This window comes from Pocillopora damicornis, chromosome 3 (genome assembly GCF_964200805.1).
Source record: "Pocillopora damicornis chromosome 3, jaPocDami1.2, whole genome shotgun sequence".
Lineage (NCBI taxonomy): Eukaryota > Metazoa > Cnidaria > Anthozoa > Scleractinia > Pocilloporidae > Pocillopora > Pocillopora damicornis.
Window position 1 is genome coordinate 7,317,707 of NC_142672.1, and position 18,921 is coordinate 7,336,627.

At 37.8% G+C, this 18,921-nt stretch overlaps 1 protein-coding gene across 1 annotated transcript in view; it reads left to right on the forward strand.

Moving 5' to 3' along the window:
* LOC113665658 (uncharacterized) overlaps positions 1 to 18,235 on the forward strand; it is a 72,763-nt gene extending 54,528 nt beyond the window's left edge. Inside the window, exons 13-39 of the mRNA XM_089198916.1 lie at positions 292 to 430; positions 1,104 to 1,421; positions 1,544 to 1,605; positions 1,789 to 1,927; positions 3,416 to 3,750; positions 4,320 to 4,458; positions 4,943 to 5,268; positions 5,539 to 5,677; positions 6,111 to 6,436; positions 6,732 to 6,870; positions 7,278 to 7,603; positions 8,125 to 8,263; positions 8,479 to 8,804; positions 10,009 to 10,147; positions 10,410 to 10,735; positions 10,958 to 11,096; positions 11,767 to 12,095; positions 12,318 to 12,462; positions 12,844 to 13,169; positions 13,460 to 13,598; positions 13,825 to 14,150; positions 14,359 to 14,497; positions 15,102 to 15,209; positions 16,190 to 16,274; positions 16,477 to 16,521; positions 16,872 to 16,919; positions 17,392 to 18,235. Of these exons, the coding sequence (XP_089055042.1) occupies positions 292 to 430; positions 1,104 to 1,421; positions 1,544 to 1,605; positions 1,789 to 1,927; positions 3,416 to 3,750; positions 4,320 to 4,458; positions 4,943 to 5,268; positions 5,539 to 5,677; positions 6,111 to 6,436; positions 6,732 to 6,870; positions 7,278 to 7,603; positions 8,125 to 8,263; positions 8,479 to 8,804; positions 10,009 to 10,147; positions 10,410 to 10,735; positions 10,958 to 11,096; positions 11,767 to 12,095; positions 12,318 to 12,462; positions 12,844 to 13,169; positions 13,460 to 13,598; positions 13,825 to 14,150; positions 14,359 to 14,497; positions 15,102 to 15,209; positions 16,190 to 16,274; positions 16,477 to 16,521; positions 16,872 to 16,919; positions 17,392 to 17,419 (5,175 nt within the window). The 3' untranslated portion in view covers positions 17,420 to 18,235. The remainder of the gene's footprint in view (positions 1 to 291; positions 431 to 1,103; positions 1,422 to 1,543; positions 1,606 to 1,788; positions 1,928 to 3,415; positions 3,751 to 4,319; positions 4,459 to 4,942; positions 5,269 to 5,538; positions 5,678 to 6,110; positions 6,437 to 6,731; positions 6,871 to 7,277; positions 7,604 to 8,124; positions 8,264 to 8,478; positions 8,805 to 10,008; positions 10,148 to 10,409; positions 10,736 to 10,957; positions 11,097 to 11,766; positions 12,096 to 12,317; positions 12,463 to 12,843; positions 13,170 to 13,459; positions 13,599 to 13,824; positions 14,151 to 14,358; positions 14,498 to 15,101; positions 15,210 to 16,189; positions 16,275 to 16,476; positions 16,522 to 16,871; positions 16,920 to 17,391) is intronic.
* The last annotated feature ends 686 nt before the right edge of the window (positions 18,236 to 18,921 follow it).

The window sequence follows — 18,921 nt, forward strand, 5'->3', positions numbered from 1 at the left end:
GTTTTCATAAATGAAAATATACATCTGCAAATACTGTAATTTAATGTTTGCACTCAGTATGAACAGGACATAACCACGGGTAAGAGACCATGGAAGCACTGTTAGTGTGCCAACGCAAAATTATTTATTTATTTAATTAGTTATTCATTATCACCTGTTATTTCAAGTGCAATTCTGAAAGTAGAGCCGGCTAAAAAGGACAAACGAACAAACCAGCAATAGAGTAAGTCGTCGCAATTCAGACTTCAAATTAGATCTTAATTTGACTGTAACATTAATAATGATTTTCAGGAGTTTAAGGGAAACCAAGATCGTAACGAGGTTGTGTATAATACACTTCGTCCGCCACTCAAAGCGCGCTATGTCCGCATGATCCCAACACAATGGAACAAACATATCTCCATGAGGATAGAGCTCTTTGGATGTCCAGGTATTTGAAAACTATTGGTGGCTTTTAAAATATTTTCTTGTTGGGTTCTTCTTATCGTTTTTCACATGACATTGATGTAAAGCAAAATTACTTGATAGTGAAAAGGTTACTATCAGGGTTGACTCAAATCTGTCGCGGCGGTTTGTTGTTAACCGCTCCACGGACTAAATGTCGACCAAAGATCATCCAGTTGGGGAACTACTTTATAACATACTTCTTCTGAAGCTTAGTGGAAAAGTTGTCGATTACGTTCTTTGACTAAGCATCATCATAACTGGCTAATTTAAACGAATTTAACCATGACACGATCAGACGTTTTTCGGATCCGAGATGAGGTCTTACTTGAGCCATTGACGAAATAATTCATAGGACGCTTCCTAAAAATGAGAACTGTTTGAATTTTTCCAATTGAAAATGAAGGAATAAATAAGTTCCTTAAATTTCCCAAACCAATCGCAACTTTGGTACATTTACAAAGAAGCCTATCCACATACATACAAATAATAAAATGATAGTGTAGGAGAATGGAAGGGAAAGAAAGGAAAGATGTCCTCAGCGTTTTGTCGAAAAGTATGACTCGACAAAAAACACCAAATTACAAATCATGTACTCAGGCTGGGAACTTCACCGAGTAAACTAAGTTAGGATGATCAATTGTTGTTTTCTCCTTTAGATTGCATTGCACCCGCTGGTATGGAGAGTAGTCTGATCTCCGATGGCCAAATCAGTGCATCATCACAACTGGATGATAATCATGCACCACAACGCGCCAGACTGAATACCAAGATAAGTGGAATAAAGCAGGGCGGTTGGCTTCCTCTTACAAACGACCGTAATCAATGGCTTCAGGTGGATCTTGGTAGTTACACTCGAGTTACACGAGTAGCGACTCAAGGGAGGGATGGCTATGACGAGTGGGTTACTTCCTTTCAGTTAGAGTACAGTATTAACGAAATCACTTTCAAGAGCTGCCTTGAGAATTATTGGCGTGGTTAAAATAATTCGGAAATAAACTTATATAAGAGATTTTATAACTCTATCAACGCTTATTTGCACATGCATGACAAAAAGTACATATAGAACAACTCAAGCGGCTTTAATTTCTCTGCAAAGGAAAGTGGCTTTCTGACTCAATGAGAGCAAAGGCCATCACTCACTGTAGATCTCAAGGGATGGTTTCCAGCCAAAGAACCTCGCTAATAATCGAGTATTTTCCTAAGCTGTACAAACTTCCACTACAGTGTGTCATTCAAATATATAACAAAAGGCAGACGCAGAACTCTTTCCTTTCATTGTTAATCATCCGTAAGTCTTAAGCATCATTTTTCCTTGATGCTTTCTGTGTTTTTCTCCCTTAGATATTTCCCGGAAATGGTGATAGTGAAACTGTTGTTTTCAACATTCTTAAACCTCCAGTCACAGCGCGATACATCAGGATCTTACCCATAACGTGGTATAAAAACATAGCGATGAGAATAGAGATCTACGGTTGTACAGGTAACGTTTTAACAGTAACAAATGATGCCAATAAAAAATCAAATAGGGGTGCCTTTTTACACGCCTTTTTTACCTCATGGTATGACGTTAGTTGTACTGTAAGTTTTTATTATGGAAGAAAAATTCACTCATTCACTAACTCACTAACCCTATTCTCTGATCTGTTAGACAATTAATGTATGCATTAAAACTTTGAGTAAATACGTCATCTCCTACCTCCCCGTATTAAGCTTACCTTTGTCCCCAATATTATGCTATCGTCTTCTGTTCAAATACCTAGGGGTTGACACTAGGGGCGAATTTTTGCCTGAGTACACGGAGTTATCAGCAAAGTTCAAAATGGCTGAAATGATCGGGCTGATTTTTCTTTCTTTTCGCTTTCTATCTTCATTTGGTCGCGCCGCGTGAGCAATTATAATTCTTGTCTTCAAATTGATTTTCACGTATCTATTAACCATATTTTGCTGTTTTAAGGTTATGATTTCATTTATTTTACCTTTATAGCCGATTTTATTCTTTCTTCAAGTTGATTTTGCGAATCTGTTGCGGCTATATTTTAGGCTTATTTATCATGTTTTGAGATTTTATTGATTTCATTTAATTTGATCATTCGCCTTGCGAGCTACTTCGTTACTAGGGAGTAAATCTTGCTTGTGCACGGATTGAATTTGCCATCGTGTACAAATAGTTTTGTCACTGACTGTGAATATATGAAAATCACATTTGTGAACTCCGGTTTAATTAAGAAATTTATATGAATACTTCTGCTTTAATAGTGTTCATTACTACCGAGGTCGCTCTCATATTGCATTTTTTTTTCACTGTTTGGCCGTCAATTTATGTGATTTTTAATTAATTGCCGTCTTGGTTTACTTTTGGCTCCAAGTTTTAGTGCTCTGGTTAACGCTTCTAAATTGGTAATTTAAGGGTGCAACTTGCGCTATTGGAAGAATATGGCAAAGATTTACAGTTCTCACCACTCAAATGAATAATTAAGACATACCATGAGGTAATTCCTCGAAGCCTTTGATTTGAAAGTGTACCGGCGAATAAAGAATTAGTTTTGAAGTAAGATGATAAATAGCAAAAATTATGCAGATGCAAATGCAACATCGCTCAAGAAAGTGGAATTACAGTCGGATACTAATAAACTAGAGCCTTTTCAATTCACTTCTTTGACATTAATAGATATTATTTTTACCACCCTTTACGCTCTTTTCATTTTCGCGACACTTCCAACGTTGTTGATCCTAGCACGGTGCGGGACTCGTCTCATACCAACCTAAAAATGGCGTAGCTCACCACATAGTTCTCTAGAGCTCAGAAGCACAGTATTGGAACGAGATATATATATAATCTTGATTATAGTCTATCCTTATGTATGCGAGGTTCTGGAACTCGATTCTTCGAAGAAAAACCAGACCTTTTCTCTTTTCCAAGCTCCTGACGAGCCGAATGACTCAATTAATTTATGTTCACTTATTTCAGTGTGCAGCACACCTCTTGGAATGGAAAGTGGAGCAATTAAGGATGCACAGATAAGTGCCTCTACACAATATAATAATAATAACTATGGTACATCAAGGGCCAGGCTGAATTTGAAGTTGACTGGAGTAAAAGGAGGAGCCTGGGTAACTCGTGTACTGGATCTCAAACAGTGGCTTCAAGTGGATCTTGGCAGCTACACCATTGTGACCGGTGTCGCGACTCAGGGGAGGAATGCACCCCGATTACAGCAGTGGGTGACCAAGTACAGGTTGCAACACAGTACTGATGGAGTGAACTTTCATTTTTACATAGAAAAAGGCGACAACTCATTCAAGGTATTTTCGTTTTCTTGGTTTTAATGTTTGGTAACAGACATGGGTGATAAAGAGTGCGAAGGCCAGCCACGGTAACGATGTTATAGAACTTCTACCGGTGCCAAACAAAATTTACTAATTCTAAATGCAATACGTTTTCCAGAGGAGAAAAAAAAACATTTAACTATACGGAAACATCCGAAAAGGTGAAAAAACTGAGAAAAGAATCAAAAGCTAAGTTTAGAGATCATGGTGAACTATGGAAGCAGGATTGAATATTTGACGATTCAACTAAATTTAAGGTGTCAAAGGCGAGGAGATTTGAGAGGAAAAATTCCAGCCGAATATGCTTTGAGGTTTTCCATCATAATTAAATTTCCTTCTCAGCCACCTTAAATAGAAAAACAAATCCGGAAAAATTAATTGTCCATCGTAAATCGATTCAGATTCGTAACAAGTTAAACTTCATTCATCTTCTGAAGAATCAATCCGGTTATAAAAGACTTCTCCTCGGCTCTTTAGTGAGTTCAGCATAAATCTACTTGTCACCAATGTCTCCAAAGAATGAGAGATGATGATATTCTTTTCAGGTGTTTAGTGGTAATCAAGACCGAGACAGCATTGTTTACCACAAATTGGCAAGGCAAATTACGGCACGTTACATCCGGTTCATTCCAGTGGAATGGCGAAATCACATCTCTATGAGAGTGGAAATCTATGGCTGCACAGGTACATCGCGGTGTATCTCATTGTTGCTGTTGTAGTAGTTGTATTAATTTGTACCTATTTCATATATATTAGTTGTGAACTTAATCTTTCAAAGTGTTATTCGCATTAACTTCAATAATGTAATATTTAAGGTTGAAACATTCTGCATAAAATATAATGGCTGAAAGAAATGTCCTAACTACATGTTACATGAAGTTGAGAATTAGAACTAATATACAAATTAGCAAATGCATTAAGGGCAGCTCTTGTAGACCACACCTTTAATTACGTCTTTCAATTTCCTATCAAAGCAGGTTTCAATCGATTATTGATAGCGATCCTAGATTGCATAAGTAGCAAATCGAAGATTGGTTGGCTCGTTCCAGCAAATTGATAGAGAACCCCATTTGCTTTTTCTTCTTCCTCTCACTCTTTCTCTTTTTCTTCTTCATTTTACTTCTTCTTCTTTTCTCTTAATTTTTGCCTTTTTTTTAAAACAACCCAGTATGCTTTGAACCGCTTGGCATGGAGGATGGAACGATCACTGATGTCCAGGTCACTTCTTCTTCGCGACTGGATGACAGCCATTCACCAAGTCAGGCCAGGTTGAATTGTAAAGAAGAAGAAAATAAGGCTGGGGGATGGTCAACTCAGCCAAACGACGAAAACCCATGGTTGCAGGTCGATCTTGGCAGTTATACTAGAGTGACGCGTGTGGCGACTCAAGGGTTGAATGTCAAAGAAGAATGGGTGACCAAATACAAGTTACAATTTGGTGACGATGGAAAAAACTTCCAGAATTACAAGCAACAGGGTGGCAACGAATGGACGGTATGTCTTAGTTAGATGTCACATGCGTGTGATGGACATGAGCAATATCCAAAGGCGAGATAGGGGACAACTCTTTCAATCCATACTGTTTGCAAAAAATGCAATAATTTTGAAACATCCGTATATTTTTCTTTTTTTTTGAAATTTTACTTTGACTCATAGTTTGACTCTGATTACAATTGAAAGGTAAGGGCCTTATAAGGGCAGTGTTTGTCACTTTCGAGGGCCCTTCCAAAAATAGACTTAATCCATACCGCTTACAATTTACAGGAGATGAATGGGAATAAAGAAAGTGATACCATTGTGTATAACAATCTGAATCCTCCAACCACAGCAAGGTTTATACGGTTTATACCAATCAGTTGGCACAATAAGATTTCCATGAGGACAGAGATCTTTGGCTGTCCAGGTATGGTGATTATTGATCTAGATTTTAGAATCCGCTGGCCAAAAAACGTCAGAAAACAATTAACTAGATTGACTGAGAAGCGTAATAGGACTTTCTAACAGTCTTTCAACCACAGGCATATACCAGCAAGTGATAACAGCCTTTCTGCCACAGGCATATACCAGCAAGTGAGAACAGTCTTAGCGTCGCAACATAATTACTCGTTTATCATAGATTAGAGGATTTTGAGAAAAATAGTGGGTGCAGTGAGATGATTTGCGTGGGATATAATTTTGGTATTCTATTGAATTAATCATGACTGAAATAAACCAATCCTTTTGGTGACTACAGTAGTTTATCAGAGGCAATTATTGAAATAGAAAGTGAATAAAAGTGTCGTGTAAAGTTTGGATAGTATCTGCATCTGACACTTATCTCTTTACAACAAATGCAGCATGTATGACTGCCCTTGGAATGGAAAGTCAGACAATAGAAGATGCTCAGATAAGTGCTTCCTCGCAACTGGATGGAAACCAGTCTGCAATACAAGGTAGACTACACCTTACGAGAAATGGTCAAAAGCAAGGTGGCTGGACGGCTCTCACAGATGATCGTAATCAGTGGCTACAAGTGGATCTTAATACTTTTGCGCGGGTGACGGTAATAGCGACTCAGGGAAGAAACGGATTCAAAGAATGGGTAACCAAATACAAATTGCAATATAGCGATGATGGTGTAACCTTCACTTTCTACAAGGAATCTGACAGCAGCTCAGAAAAGGTGTGTAACAATTTCACAGGTAAAACCTCACTTGATAGGCCTAACCTATAGGCTATTTCTCACAAAGAAATACATCATTATAAAGCAAATTATTTAAAATAGATTACTACCATGGACCTCACTTTAGTTCATGAACGTATTAGGGATTTCTTCCCTTACCTAATACATTCTGCACTACAGATGTAAATGAAATATCAACTATGACGTGTCTTGAAATGAGAAACAGATGGGAGTGTCCTCAAACAATGTTTAAATCTTAGAATACTTCTTTAAAATCTACTTTCATTATACTTAGGTGTTTGATGGAAACCGAGATTCAGATACTGTCGTATACAACAAACTAACTTCGCCAATAACAGCTCGGTATATACGGCTGATACCCATAACGTGGAATAACCACATCTCGATGAGGATGGAGTTATATGGCTGTCCAGGTATTTCGCAATCTCTAAACTAGTGATTTTGCCAATGTTCTCGAATGTAATTGGTTATCAACAGACTGATAAAAGCACTAAGAAAGCAGTTTAGATGTCATGATTGTAACTGGACGGTGTGAAAAGCCTTTTTCGGTGTCCAAATGTGTAACTTGACAGTAAGTGTGCTACCGTATCGAGGCTTAGGCCACTCATGAAAAAAAAAATATTGTTTTGTTTTTACTCATTTAGTTCCTGAAATTTTGCTACAGTTTTGATGAATGGGTTACCGACGTTTCTGTCTATAATCATACTTCTGATTCAGAGCTTGTATTGTAACAGAACGAATTGAACCCAGCCCCTATCGATCCTTTTACCTTTAGTAGAAAGACAATCTCCTAAAAACATTGTTTTCGTTTTTAATCTAGGCTGTATGTCCTCGTATGGCATGGAAAATCGCAAAATTTCGAATTCTCAAATTAAGTCGTCAACACAGCTGGATGAAAATCACTCTGCAAAGCATTCCAGGTTACATTCAAAGGCAAATAGAGAAAACGGAGGAAGCTGGTCAGCGCTTAAAAATGACGTAAACCAATGGCTTCAGGTGGATCTTGATAGTTACATAAGGGTGACGGGCATTGCTACGCAGGGAAGGAATGGGCGAGACGAGTGGGTGACCAAGTTCAGACTGCAATACGGTGAAAATAAGGACATCATTCATTTCTTTGAGGATCCAGGACATTTTACCGCGCAGGTTTGTATCGTGAAGCAGTTTTCCCTGATTTCAGTTATAGAATGTCGACACTAATGCAATAGGCGGTAAAAGTAAAAATATAAAATTTCGTTCTATCCCAATAAGCAAAGCCTTTCTAGTCTATTTGAATATTCCCTAGTCAACTTTGAAGGAATCCAATGACAACATATGAAATTTTCGGTAGTATAGCCACCAAATTTTGTTTCCTTATAACTTGCACGTGTTGAGAATAGAAATCTCAGATCAAATATATTTGTTGAAATGTTATCACACAAAACTTCAAGAACTCATCCTTCGCGCGTTCAGTTCAGGGAAGATGTGGATTAGACTGGCTAAACATTTGTAGTCATGGAGATCGACGTTCATCCAACTCATGGTAGACAAACCTAATCAGAATGTTACTAATTTGAAACGAACTGTAAGAAACTAGAACAGTGGCATTTTGTACTTAGGCGTTAAGAGAAATCAATTCCAAAAAAATCTGAGCAATCATCTAAGGTATTTTGCGTTTTTCTATCAAGGTTTTCAATGGAAATACAGACAGTGACACTGTCGTGTACAATACACTGACTCCACCAATTATAACGCGTTACATTCGATTCAAACCCGCTGAGTGGCACAATCGAATATCAATGAGGATCGAGATCTATGGCTGTCCAGGTATCTAGAATAATCTTATTTACTTTAAAGAGACGTATTAAATATTAACGTTTGACTTTCTTTCTGAGCTGCTGTACAGATAACAAATTCCATCTCTCTTCCCCGATGTTAATCATTTTTTAAAGGCTATCTATGGTATGCTGCATGTTGTAAAAGACAGTATCCTTAATTGCATCTGTGACAAACTGTCACCATTCTTTTTTTGTCAAACTAAGGTTGCATAAATCCTCTTGGAATGGCATTTGGATCCATATTTGATACTCAGATAACAGCATCATCACAACTGGATGACAATCACTCCGCATCACAGGCCAGGTTACATTTCCAAGCGGATGGCGACAAAGTTGGGGGCTGGTCAGCTCTCACAAATGATCACAACCAATGGCTTCAAGTGGATTTTGGTAGTTACGCAAAAGTGACGCGCTTGGCGACTCAGGGGATGAATGGCTCCGATCAGTGGGTGACTAGATATATGTTACAATATAGTGATGATGGAATAACATTCCACCTCTACAAGGAAGCTAGATCCAGCTCTGCAAAGGTACCAGATATCTTAAACTTTCATTTTCTCTGCTGAGTTGCAGACTTTTGTCAACAGATATCGTGCAGATAACGTTCGCTGCTGCTTCATGAAAGAGTGTAAAGCTGACAAAAAGAAGAAAATTAAGCATGGTCGAGAAATGAAGTTCATCCATCCATCCTTTCATCTTTCCCTTCCTTTCTTCTTCCCTCCATCCGTTCATAAATGCCTCCATTCACTAATCTGTCCAAAAATCCATCCATTCCTCCTTTTATTCATTCCTCTATTCATCCATGCAGTCGCTCAACCCATCTATCTTTCCATCCACTCATTCTTCCATCCACTTATTTATTCATCCACAAAGCTTTTTGTTCCTATAGTTCTAACCTGATTATTAAGTCTCAGTCAATAATAGAGCCATACTATGATAATTGTGGCTTTGTATGGGATAACGTTTGCGGCCACTTCACCGAAAAACTTTATATATTTCCCCAGCCTGTTTAGAAGATACCTTTTCGAGTAGTATTTGGGAAATCAGTGTATAATCTAAGAACCTTCAGTAGAAATCTAGCTTTACCGGTTGTTAAAACAGACTACTAGTGGAACAGTTCTGCTTACACTGGGACAAAAGTTTGGAATGCGTCATCAAACGAAGTGAAACATGAAAAATACATTTAAGCTTTTAAGAAAAAATTAGATTTTCTCAATCTCTATTTATTTTTGGTAAAACACCTTATTTGTAAGATAGTGTCTTAACTCTTTCTATAGAAAATTAAAACCATCATTTTCATTTACCAATTTAAATTTCTAAATGGTTTAAAAGTTTAGTCGTAATTTGGAGTTTATAGCTTTTGGGGAAGAACAAAAGTGCAGCAAATTATAAACTTTGATCAAAATTACCGCGGTTAAATAGGGTTTTCTATTTATCTATCTATTCCTCCAACTATCAATCCATTCCATACTTTCGCTCAATCCATCCATCTCTCCATTAATTCCTTTATCCATCCATTAATCAGTCCTTACTACCCATTTGCTAAATCCAACGATCCACCGTCCAACTTTCGGTCTATCTCACTATTCACCCATCAGAACTCATACATTCATCTGCTCATCAGTCAATAAATCAGTAACACCTCAAGTCTGCATAAAATCTGTCGGTTGAACAAACCTAAGCAGCGATAAGAAACTTACCCAGATTTTTTTTATTCCTTTGTCTATTGTTTAGGTGTTCAAAGGAAACCAAGACCAAAATACTGTTGTTTATAACATTTTGAGCCCACCCATAACCACTCGTTACATCCGACTGAAGCCAGTAGCCTGGTACGACTGGATATCGATGAGAATGGAGATTTACGGATGCCCAGGTACACCTCTTGCTGGCAATAGCCCGACACAGTTGACGGGGTAGAAGCAATTTAATAAAACCTTAAAGCAGCTGAAACTTCAAATATCAATCATAGACTTTCAATATAACTCTTTGATAATTAAAAAAACATCGTGGGAGCCGGAGTTTTGAAAATTCAAGGTTAGAGAACAAACGTATCATGCTCCGATGAAACGAAGACTTTAACTGTTCCTAAAAACACCTTGCACTTACACTTCCTTGTCCTTTTTCAATACAAACAGGTTGTGCAGCGCCACTTGGCATGGATAGCGGGGCAATCACCGATGCACAGATAACTGCTTCTTCACAGTCGAATGGCAATACAAGGGCCAGGCAAGGAAGGTTACATTATAAGAAAGTTCCGGGAACCTCCGGAAGTTGGTCATCACGTGCAAATGATTTAAACCAGTGGTTTCAAGTGGATCTTGGTCAATACACTACAGTGACTGGTATAGCGACTCAAGGCCGACAACGCATTGACCAATATGTGACAGCATATAAGTTGCAGTATAGTGACGATGGAGTAACGTTTCAGTTTTATAAGGCTTCGCCACTCGAAGCTGAAAAGGTACACCTTACTAGTTTTATTGTTTCTATTTTTAAGACATCATTAGTGATCTGGAACAAACATAAAATCTAAAAATTATAGGAGACAATAAGACAAAGTAACCCCAAATCGGAAAGCAATATTCCGTCTCCCCAACAGCTTTATTGTTTGGGAGTGTATGAAACCTTCATCGATGTTCTGATCAAAAGCTCACTTTCCACTTGTCTTGATAATTTTACATAGGTCTTTCGTGGAAATAGTGACAGAGAGACCGTCGTTTATCACGAAATACGCAAACCAATCAGAGCACGCTACATTCGAATTAGACCAGTGAGTTGGTACCGACACATATCCATGAGGGCTGAGATCTATGGCTGTCCAGGTAACTTCCATTCTCCTCATATTTTTCATTGTTTATAATCTTTATTACCTTTATTCTCATCACTGTCATATTTTATTACCATTAACATTTACTGTTTAAATTATTATCATCACTCTGATCACCATTGTTACCTCTAGTAATATAATAGTCATTGAAATTAGCATTATCGTAATTATTGTTATAAGGTAATGTATTTGTTCTCATTTGTCTTACACGTATCTGTACAAGCAAAAAACACATTTGCAACTGCAAATCACGAAAGCGTTATTAATTACCTGCTTAACGATGGAAGTAAAGTCACAAAACCAGCCCCTGGCGTGGAAAAATTCGCGGAAAAATTTGTGATCTGCTATCATCGTAACGTTGATAAGGATAATTTAACCATCTAACTTTTCAAAGTTTGTTGAGGTGATTTAGTTTCCTTTCACAACTCACGTTGTTTCTTAACTAAGTATTTAACTTGGAAGTCCTCGTTCTGCAATAGTTTCCTTAGAAATAAACTACCTTCTAAAGGTATGGCCTCAACTTTGAATCTATGTGGGAAGTATGGCATAGATAAATAATTTAAAAGCGATTCCAAATGTTAACACTTAATTGTACGGATTACAAGATAGTGAAAAGTTTCAACCTTTCTGTAACTACATCTGCGTGTTTCTTTCGACTTACCCAGGCTGTGTGTCCCCCCTCGGCATGGAAAGTAAATCAATCTCTGATGCGCAAATATCTGCCTCCTCACAACTGAATAATGATCGGGCTCCATCGCAGGCCAGGTTGCACATTCAAGCAGCCACTGATGGTAAAAATAGAGGGTGGTCTGCTCGCAAGAACGATCTTTATCAATGGTTACAGGTGGACCTTGGAAGTAAAGCAATTGTCACGCGTGTAGCAACACAGGGGATAGATGGCCTCGACGAGTGGGTGACAAAATACAGAATACAATTTAGCTATTATGGGATAAATTTCCGATTTTACAAGAAAGCAGAACACAGTTCTGCACAGGTATGCCCTCAGCGCTGCATTCTAACAACGGAGCTAGGATAACCTGCCAGTAAATTAATGTTTATCGTACACCGTGATTGTATGATCAATATTATGCCTATGGACGTGAATGAGGAAACGTTCAGCCCAGTTTTGGTAATTGTGTGGTGTAAATGACTGGTTGTGAGAAAATAAAGCAAACTAGATGTTAATTACGTTGTTTATTAAAACTTGTTTTTGAAGGTTTTCGATGGAAATGAAGACAGTTCCACAGTTGTAGTCAAAAGACTGAGACTGAGCGAGCCAATCAGAGCACGTTTCGTCCGATTATTGCCGATAGAGTGGCATAAACACATATCAATGAGAATTGAGATTTACGGATGCCCAGGTAAGTTCAATCATTTCGAACGACTTCTGTCTTTCATGGTTGAAAAGTATCTTCTTCAATAATATGACTACGGATATTTTGAAAAACGGGTTTATAAAAATCTTAGCGGTGGCTTGTGATAAAGGTCTTCATCTTAGTTCAATTAATCAATAAAAAAGATGCAGCCGAATCAAGTCAACCGCGTGATAATTCCCATCCACGGATAAGTTTTTGTTTTTTCCTGATTATGAAAAAGGCCACAGCAATACGTGTCTGCTAAGTTGAAAAAAAATCAATTCGACCAGTGTCAGTGTTTATTATCGGTAGCTATTTAAATTAGATCTGACCATTCCCTCAAAGGAAACTACATTTTCTTCCTGATTCTTGATTTACATCTTGTAGACTGCAACACACCTCTTGGGATGGAAAGCGGAAATATCGCTGACTCAAAGATAACTGCATCCTCGATTTTGGATGAAAAAAGCCCTGCAAGTCAGGCCAGGTTAAATTATAAAGCGGACGGTGGCTCTGGGGGAGGTTGGTCATCTCTCGCAAATGATGCTAACCAATGGCTTCAAGTAGATCTTGGTACTTACACACGTGTGACACGTTTGGCCACTCAAGGAAGGAATGGGCACGACCAGTGGGTGACCAAGTATAAGGTGGAGTACGGTGAGGATGGCCAGGGCTTCCAGGTGTACAAACCATCAAATGCCAGCGTAGCGAGGGTATGTTAAATCATTTTAAGACTACTCGTCTGCAACTTAAGAAAGGTGGTCCTCCTGATAACTTTAGTGGCTAAGCCTTGAAAAAAGTACACCTTGAGAAACGAATATTGTGCTTGTTTTCCTTACTGTGACAAAAATGGATGAGATAAACTCAGCTCCACAATCAGACTGATTATAATTCATATCAAGAACACTCCTTTTTTGTGACAAATTTGTCATCTAGCATAAACATGGAATAGAAATTTTTCGCATGCAAGATAACAACAGTTTTCCTTGTAATTGTCTTAAAGGTTTTCACTGGAAATCAAAACAGCGAGGCAGTGGTTAACAGCATTTTGAGCCCACCAATCACAACAAGGTTTATACGGCTTATACCAGTGGAGTGGCACAATCATATCTCAATGAGGATAGAGATCTATGGCTGTCCAGGTGCTTTAAAGAAACAATTAGAACTATTCATTTTATAAATAGGTTATTTGGCAAAAAAACGCAATTAATTTTACAGAATGGTCCCTTACGTGATGAAATGAAGCAATCCAAGCAGTTAAACTAACTAAGCAGAATCTTATTGTTGGAAGGTTACTCGAATGTGTTGCTATATTGAAACGATCCAAAATATTAACTTTTAAAACAATATATATTTTTTCAAACACAGGATGTGCTGCAGCACTTGGTGTGGAGAATAAAGAAATATCTGATGCCAACCTAAGGGTATCCTCCCAAATGGATGAGGATCATGGCGCAAAGGAGGCAAGGTTAAATTCGAAAGCAGACGGGAACAAGGGAGGGGGGTGGTCAGCCATGAGAAATAACTTCAATCAGTGGCTTCAAGTGGATATCGGTGATAACTCTCGAGTGACAGGTGTTGCGACTCAGGGGATGAATGGGAACAACCATTGGGTGTCCAAATACCGCATACAGTATAGCAGGGACGGAGTGACTTTTGAATTTTATAATGCAACGGAAGACAGTTCAGCAAAGGTATGATTACTGCTGAAGAGAGCAGAGAGGTTAGCTGCCTGACCCATTTTGACTTAAGTGCTTATTTTATGTACAGCAGTTAACTGTAGGCCATACAATGCTATACCAAAACGTAAGATTTCTTCTATGAGCCTTATGCACCAGAACGTTACCCAGGAAACTGACTATTTTTGGCTTCCGTTTTAAGTCTTTACTGTCTCAACATCAGGTATTTTATGGAAATCAGGACAGTGACACAGTTGTAAAAAATGTGCTCATTCCACCAATAACAGCACGTTACATTCGCCTGATGCCTGTTGAGTGGCACAATCATATATCGATGAGGGTGGAAATCTACGGCTGCTCAGGTATAGTAACCGCTTCTGCCTATGGAGACACATTGGGTGCGATACCTGATAGAGTGTGCTATAGCTAATACGTCTGCTAGTCAATTTCAAAATGCGCTCAATTTCATAAAGGTAACTGAATAGACTGGAGTTCAAATCCAACGAGCGGACAGCATGTGATCGATTAAAAATCACTGATTATGATTTTAGACCAAAATTACATTACACGACAGTTAATTGTTCCTCTTTCGCATTTCTTACATCACTTTTTTTCTGCAATTTGATTTTTTGCAGCCCACTTTGCAAGCCTTGACAGACTAGTTTTTCTGTTTTAGTTTTTCATGAGAGGAAAAATATAGTGTGAATCTTGTATACTCGATATTGCTGAGAACCAGTCAGTGTGAGAGGATCGCCAGTGATTCTAAACAGGATATAATAACAATCATCTTATTCCTCCCTTTCATATATATTTGTTTTGCGATGAGAAAAGTTTGCTCGAATTAGTCTTCATTTCATTAGGTTCCCCTGGCGTCGTGCTGTTACGGCGAGTTCTTGTGCATGTTTCGATTTATTTACTTAGAGGAGAAACAGAAACCGGAATTTGAAACTTTATTTGACCTCCTAGTGTTTACCGGTTCACCAACTGTACCACCGTCAGAAATGACGACAGATGCTAACAAAGACAAAGAAGGGGGAATACTCGGAGCGCAACAGGGAAACAGGAAAACAGAAGGTGCCGCTGAAACTGTTTTCTAATTGTTGTGTTGTCTCGTCATCCGACGCCTTAAAAGAACCTAACGCGTCGTTTGTGGCGACCCAACAATCACCGCAGAGTAAATTATAGAAACTGGGCAGCATAATTCATATTTATCTCACCTACTCTTGTTCAGGGGTTTACCAATTTAATCATCATCGTGTTATGTTTCTTAAGTTGATTTAAGCTGATTTTAAAAAAAGGGTTGGACTTACGTAGAAAAAGTCAGCAAAGGATCTAGTTGACTGTGATTGCACAAAGACCATGCAAATGGTTAAGCTAAAGTGGCATTGGACGAAGTTAAATAGATAGTTACGGCTGGAACTATATGAGCCTCTTTACATCACACCTGGTTGGGGAAAAACCCAGGTTGAATCATCGTAAAGGTTGAACCTTGTGTAGTTATATGTATAAAAGCGTTGGAAAGCAGGAAGTGCTCTTACCGAGTGGTCATTATGGAGACCAAGGTTGACTTGGCCAAAAAGCCAAAATTTCTTCTTTTTTTTTTTCAACACCGGCCCAAGAGCTTGCCTAGGTTTCTGATGTTACTAAGTAGCTTAGTATCTGTTTCCTTTATCATCTAGGGTCATCACCCTACCGTAATTTTGTCGAAGTGGACTTTGTAGTTTTTTTTGTCGCCTTTAAGCCCATAGTTACAGAATTTTAGCCAGCAGAAAGGTTGATCCGAGTCAGTCTCGAGGAAAAATACACCTCAGTGCAGACAAATTACATGCGTTCGAGAAACACGAATATACTGTGTATAGCATTTTTCAAGATGATTAAGGTGGGCTAAAAAATCGAGCAGGTTAGGGTCAAGAGGTCTGATAATACCTCCCTATCTTATTTTTGTGGCATGACGAAAAAATCTTTCTCACTAGCTCTTTCTTTTTGAGATATGAGGAAAACCAATTCCCTCCACTCGGTAGTTTTACAGACGAATGCTTTTCATTCTTTGATAGGCGTAAACGTGCCTGCTGTGGTGTTACCCTTGGTAATCATTTTAATCGCCGTCGTAGCATTGGGTGTATTCTTTCACTGGAAAAGGTGAGAAAAAACTACTTGACGGGAAGACCTACTATGTCTAACGAATGTAAAAATTTCCATATCATGGAACCGTAAAAATGGGTAGGGTTAATTTAGTAAAATGCTCTTAGATGTTCGAATGATATTAACATATCATGAAGATATGACCCTTCCTTCTTCTTCTTTTCCTTTGATGTCAACCACTAAATTTGTTTTTAAATAGGAGAGGTCAAAAGAATGTGGACAGCAACACAGTTGCATTTCAGACGTGAGTACAAATCGCATTTAGTTTTTTTTTGTTTCTTTGTTTGTAAAGACAAACGTCTAAACCAAATACATTTTAGTGCACTGACTCATCGACCATTAATTTAACTGTTGTATTCCAGATCTTTTTAGGACTTTGATCTTCACAAAAATTAAGTCATCTTATGATGTCCAGATTACTTACTGCATAATTCTCAATATGTAAGAGATGATTTTTTAGTCATCATGTTTTACTCCTCAAACGAATACTGTTGCTGATTGATTTGGTATTCTGTTGGTTGTAAACCTGCTTTTTTAAGAATCATCATCTCGGTTATTCACGTACGCTATCCATTCTTTCTTTCTGCTTTGCAGGGGAACCAATGAATTAAACTATGCAGTGAACAAAATATACGATGATCGGTAAATATCTAATTTAAAAATACTGAGAATTGTGGCATTTTTGGTAGAAATGTTTACTCTGGTCCTCCTTGCTGTACACTCGATTACATAAACTTTGATACTTAAAAGACAATCGACGATGAGACCCAAAATTGATAAGAATAGTTAATTTTATTTGTAACAATAGTGCGCATTTCGATCGAGAGTGGTAAAACAAAAAGCGAACTAAGTAGTACAATGGCCAATCAGAACAAAGGACTGAAATATCACAGGCAACCCAGGACAACTCAAAGCAAACAGGCGAACTACCTGAGAATTTGATAATTTGGTGAGTTAGGAAATTGGCGCAACCGAGGCAAACCCGAGTTACTTCAGACAATCACCTGGAAAATTCTCAGACTATTACATGGAAGACTTAGAAGTTCCAGAACTGCATTTGAAGATATATATCTATGCTTTAATCATTAACAATGTTATATTTTTCTTCTGATAGGGATGAGGTGGTGGCTGACGGAAACTAAAAAACTTAAGCAGGAAGGATATGTTTTGGCCTATAAGTGTTTTAAGAGATTTTTAAAAAAAAAAATTTTAAAAAATCCACTGAGGATTCTAATCATTTTCCCGAATAATAGTCGAAGTAAAAAACGCCACGCGAAAGTAACAGATACTGTCTTTCTTATTAGTAAGAGGAGAATGAGTTAGGTAGCCAGTTTTTGAATGTGCAAATATCTTCTCTGAAAAGATGGTCAATTTTAGGTTGTTGCTGTCTGAAAGATGTAAGTTTCTAGCAGTAGATGATAACTGTCTCATAGAGCGTTTTTCTATTGAGTGTCGTAAACCGAAAACCAAAGTTATCACAACAATCAATCAGAAGATTAGAGAACTCAAAGTAAAACCACGCAAATTGCCCAAAGCGCGGGAAAACGCGGGTGTCTAAGTCGTGATTGGCTTTAGGTTTGCATCTGATTGGTTGAGAGAGTGGTGCGAGTTCTTTGCACCAATCGTAAAGCGGAGTGAGGAAAATCCAAAGCAATCCCTGATTACTTTCGACACTCCATTCAAAAAGGCTCTGTTTTGAAAAGCACACAACCAAAAATTCGCTGTTCAACTGAGAAATATGACTTGTAAGCATTCAATAAACCCTTATTTTAGACTACTGGATGAATATCAACAAATGTTTATCTTGATTTAATTTTTTGCCCTAGTATGGATATGATTTATGGAAAAATACCTTTATTGTAAGTCTGAATTGTTGTGGACGATTTCAGAGAGTATATTCATAGCCGTAAATACACTCAATTACATTTTATCTTGGTAATAAAAGTGATCTAATCTCTCACTCAAAAAAGTTTCTTACTTTCCAAATATATCAGTTTGTCAACATATCTATGTTACTTGAATCCTCTCCACTATAAAGGTGATATCCAAGGTTGCTCTTTCCACCAGTAAGAGATTGTTAAAGGAAGGTTTTACAAACAAACGAAATGAATCATTTTTGATATTCAAATAAGTGATTTTAGAGTAAAAATCCTGTGTAAATTAACTATTTTACGCTGTTCAAACCGGTGCCTCCGAGACAGTTATTGAGTGTTACTACCAACATGGAAACGAAGCTACATGTTAACAACGAGGCAAATGTAAGTGTACTCTTTGTTTCCCATATTATCACATTTGACGGGTTTCCTAGCATGTGACAAATTTTTAACAAGGTCACATTTCTTTCAATGTTTCTCAAACAAAAGACAAAAAAAACAAAAACAATTAAAAGGTGAAACAAAAGACAAAACAACACAACACAAAAAGTTGTACGGTTAGCGAAAGGCAAGGGTGCCCGAAAGAAAAATGAAGACATCGAAATAATATGATAAAATTTGGTATAGTTTGTAATATTTCTGCTGTTGATCTTATTCGGCGTTATCATAACTTCAAGATGTCGGAGCGATGCTCTTTTCACTTGCCATTTACTCTTAAAAGATCAGTTTCAGTTACAGTCATCGTCTTACTTTGAGTTTATGAGTGTTAA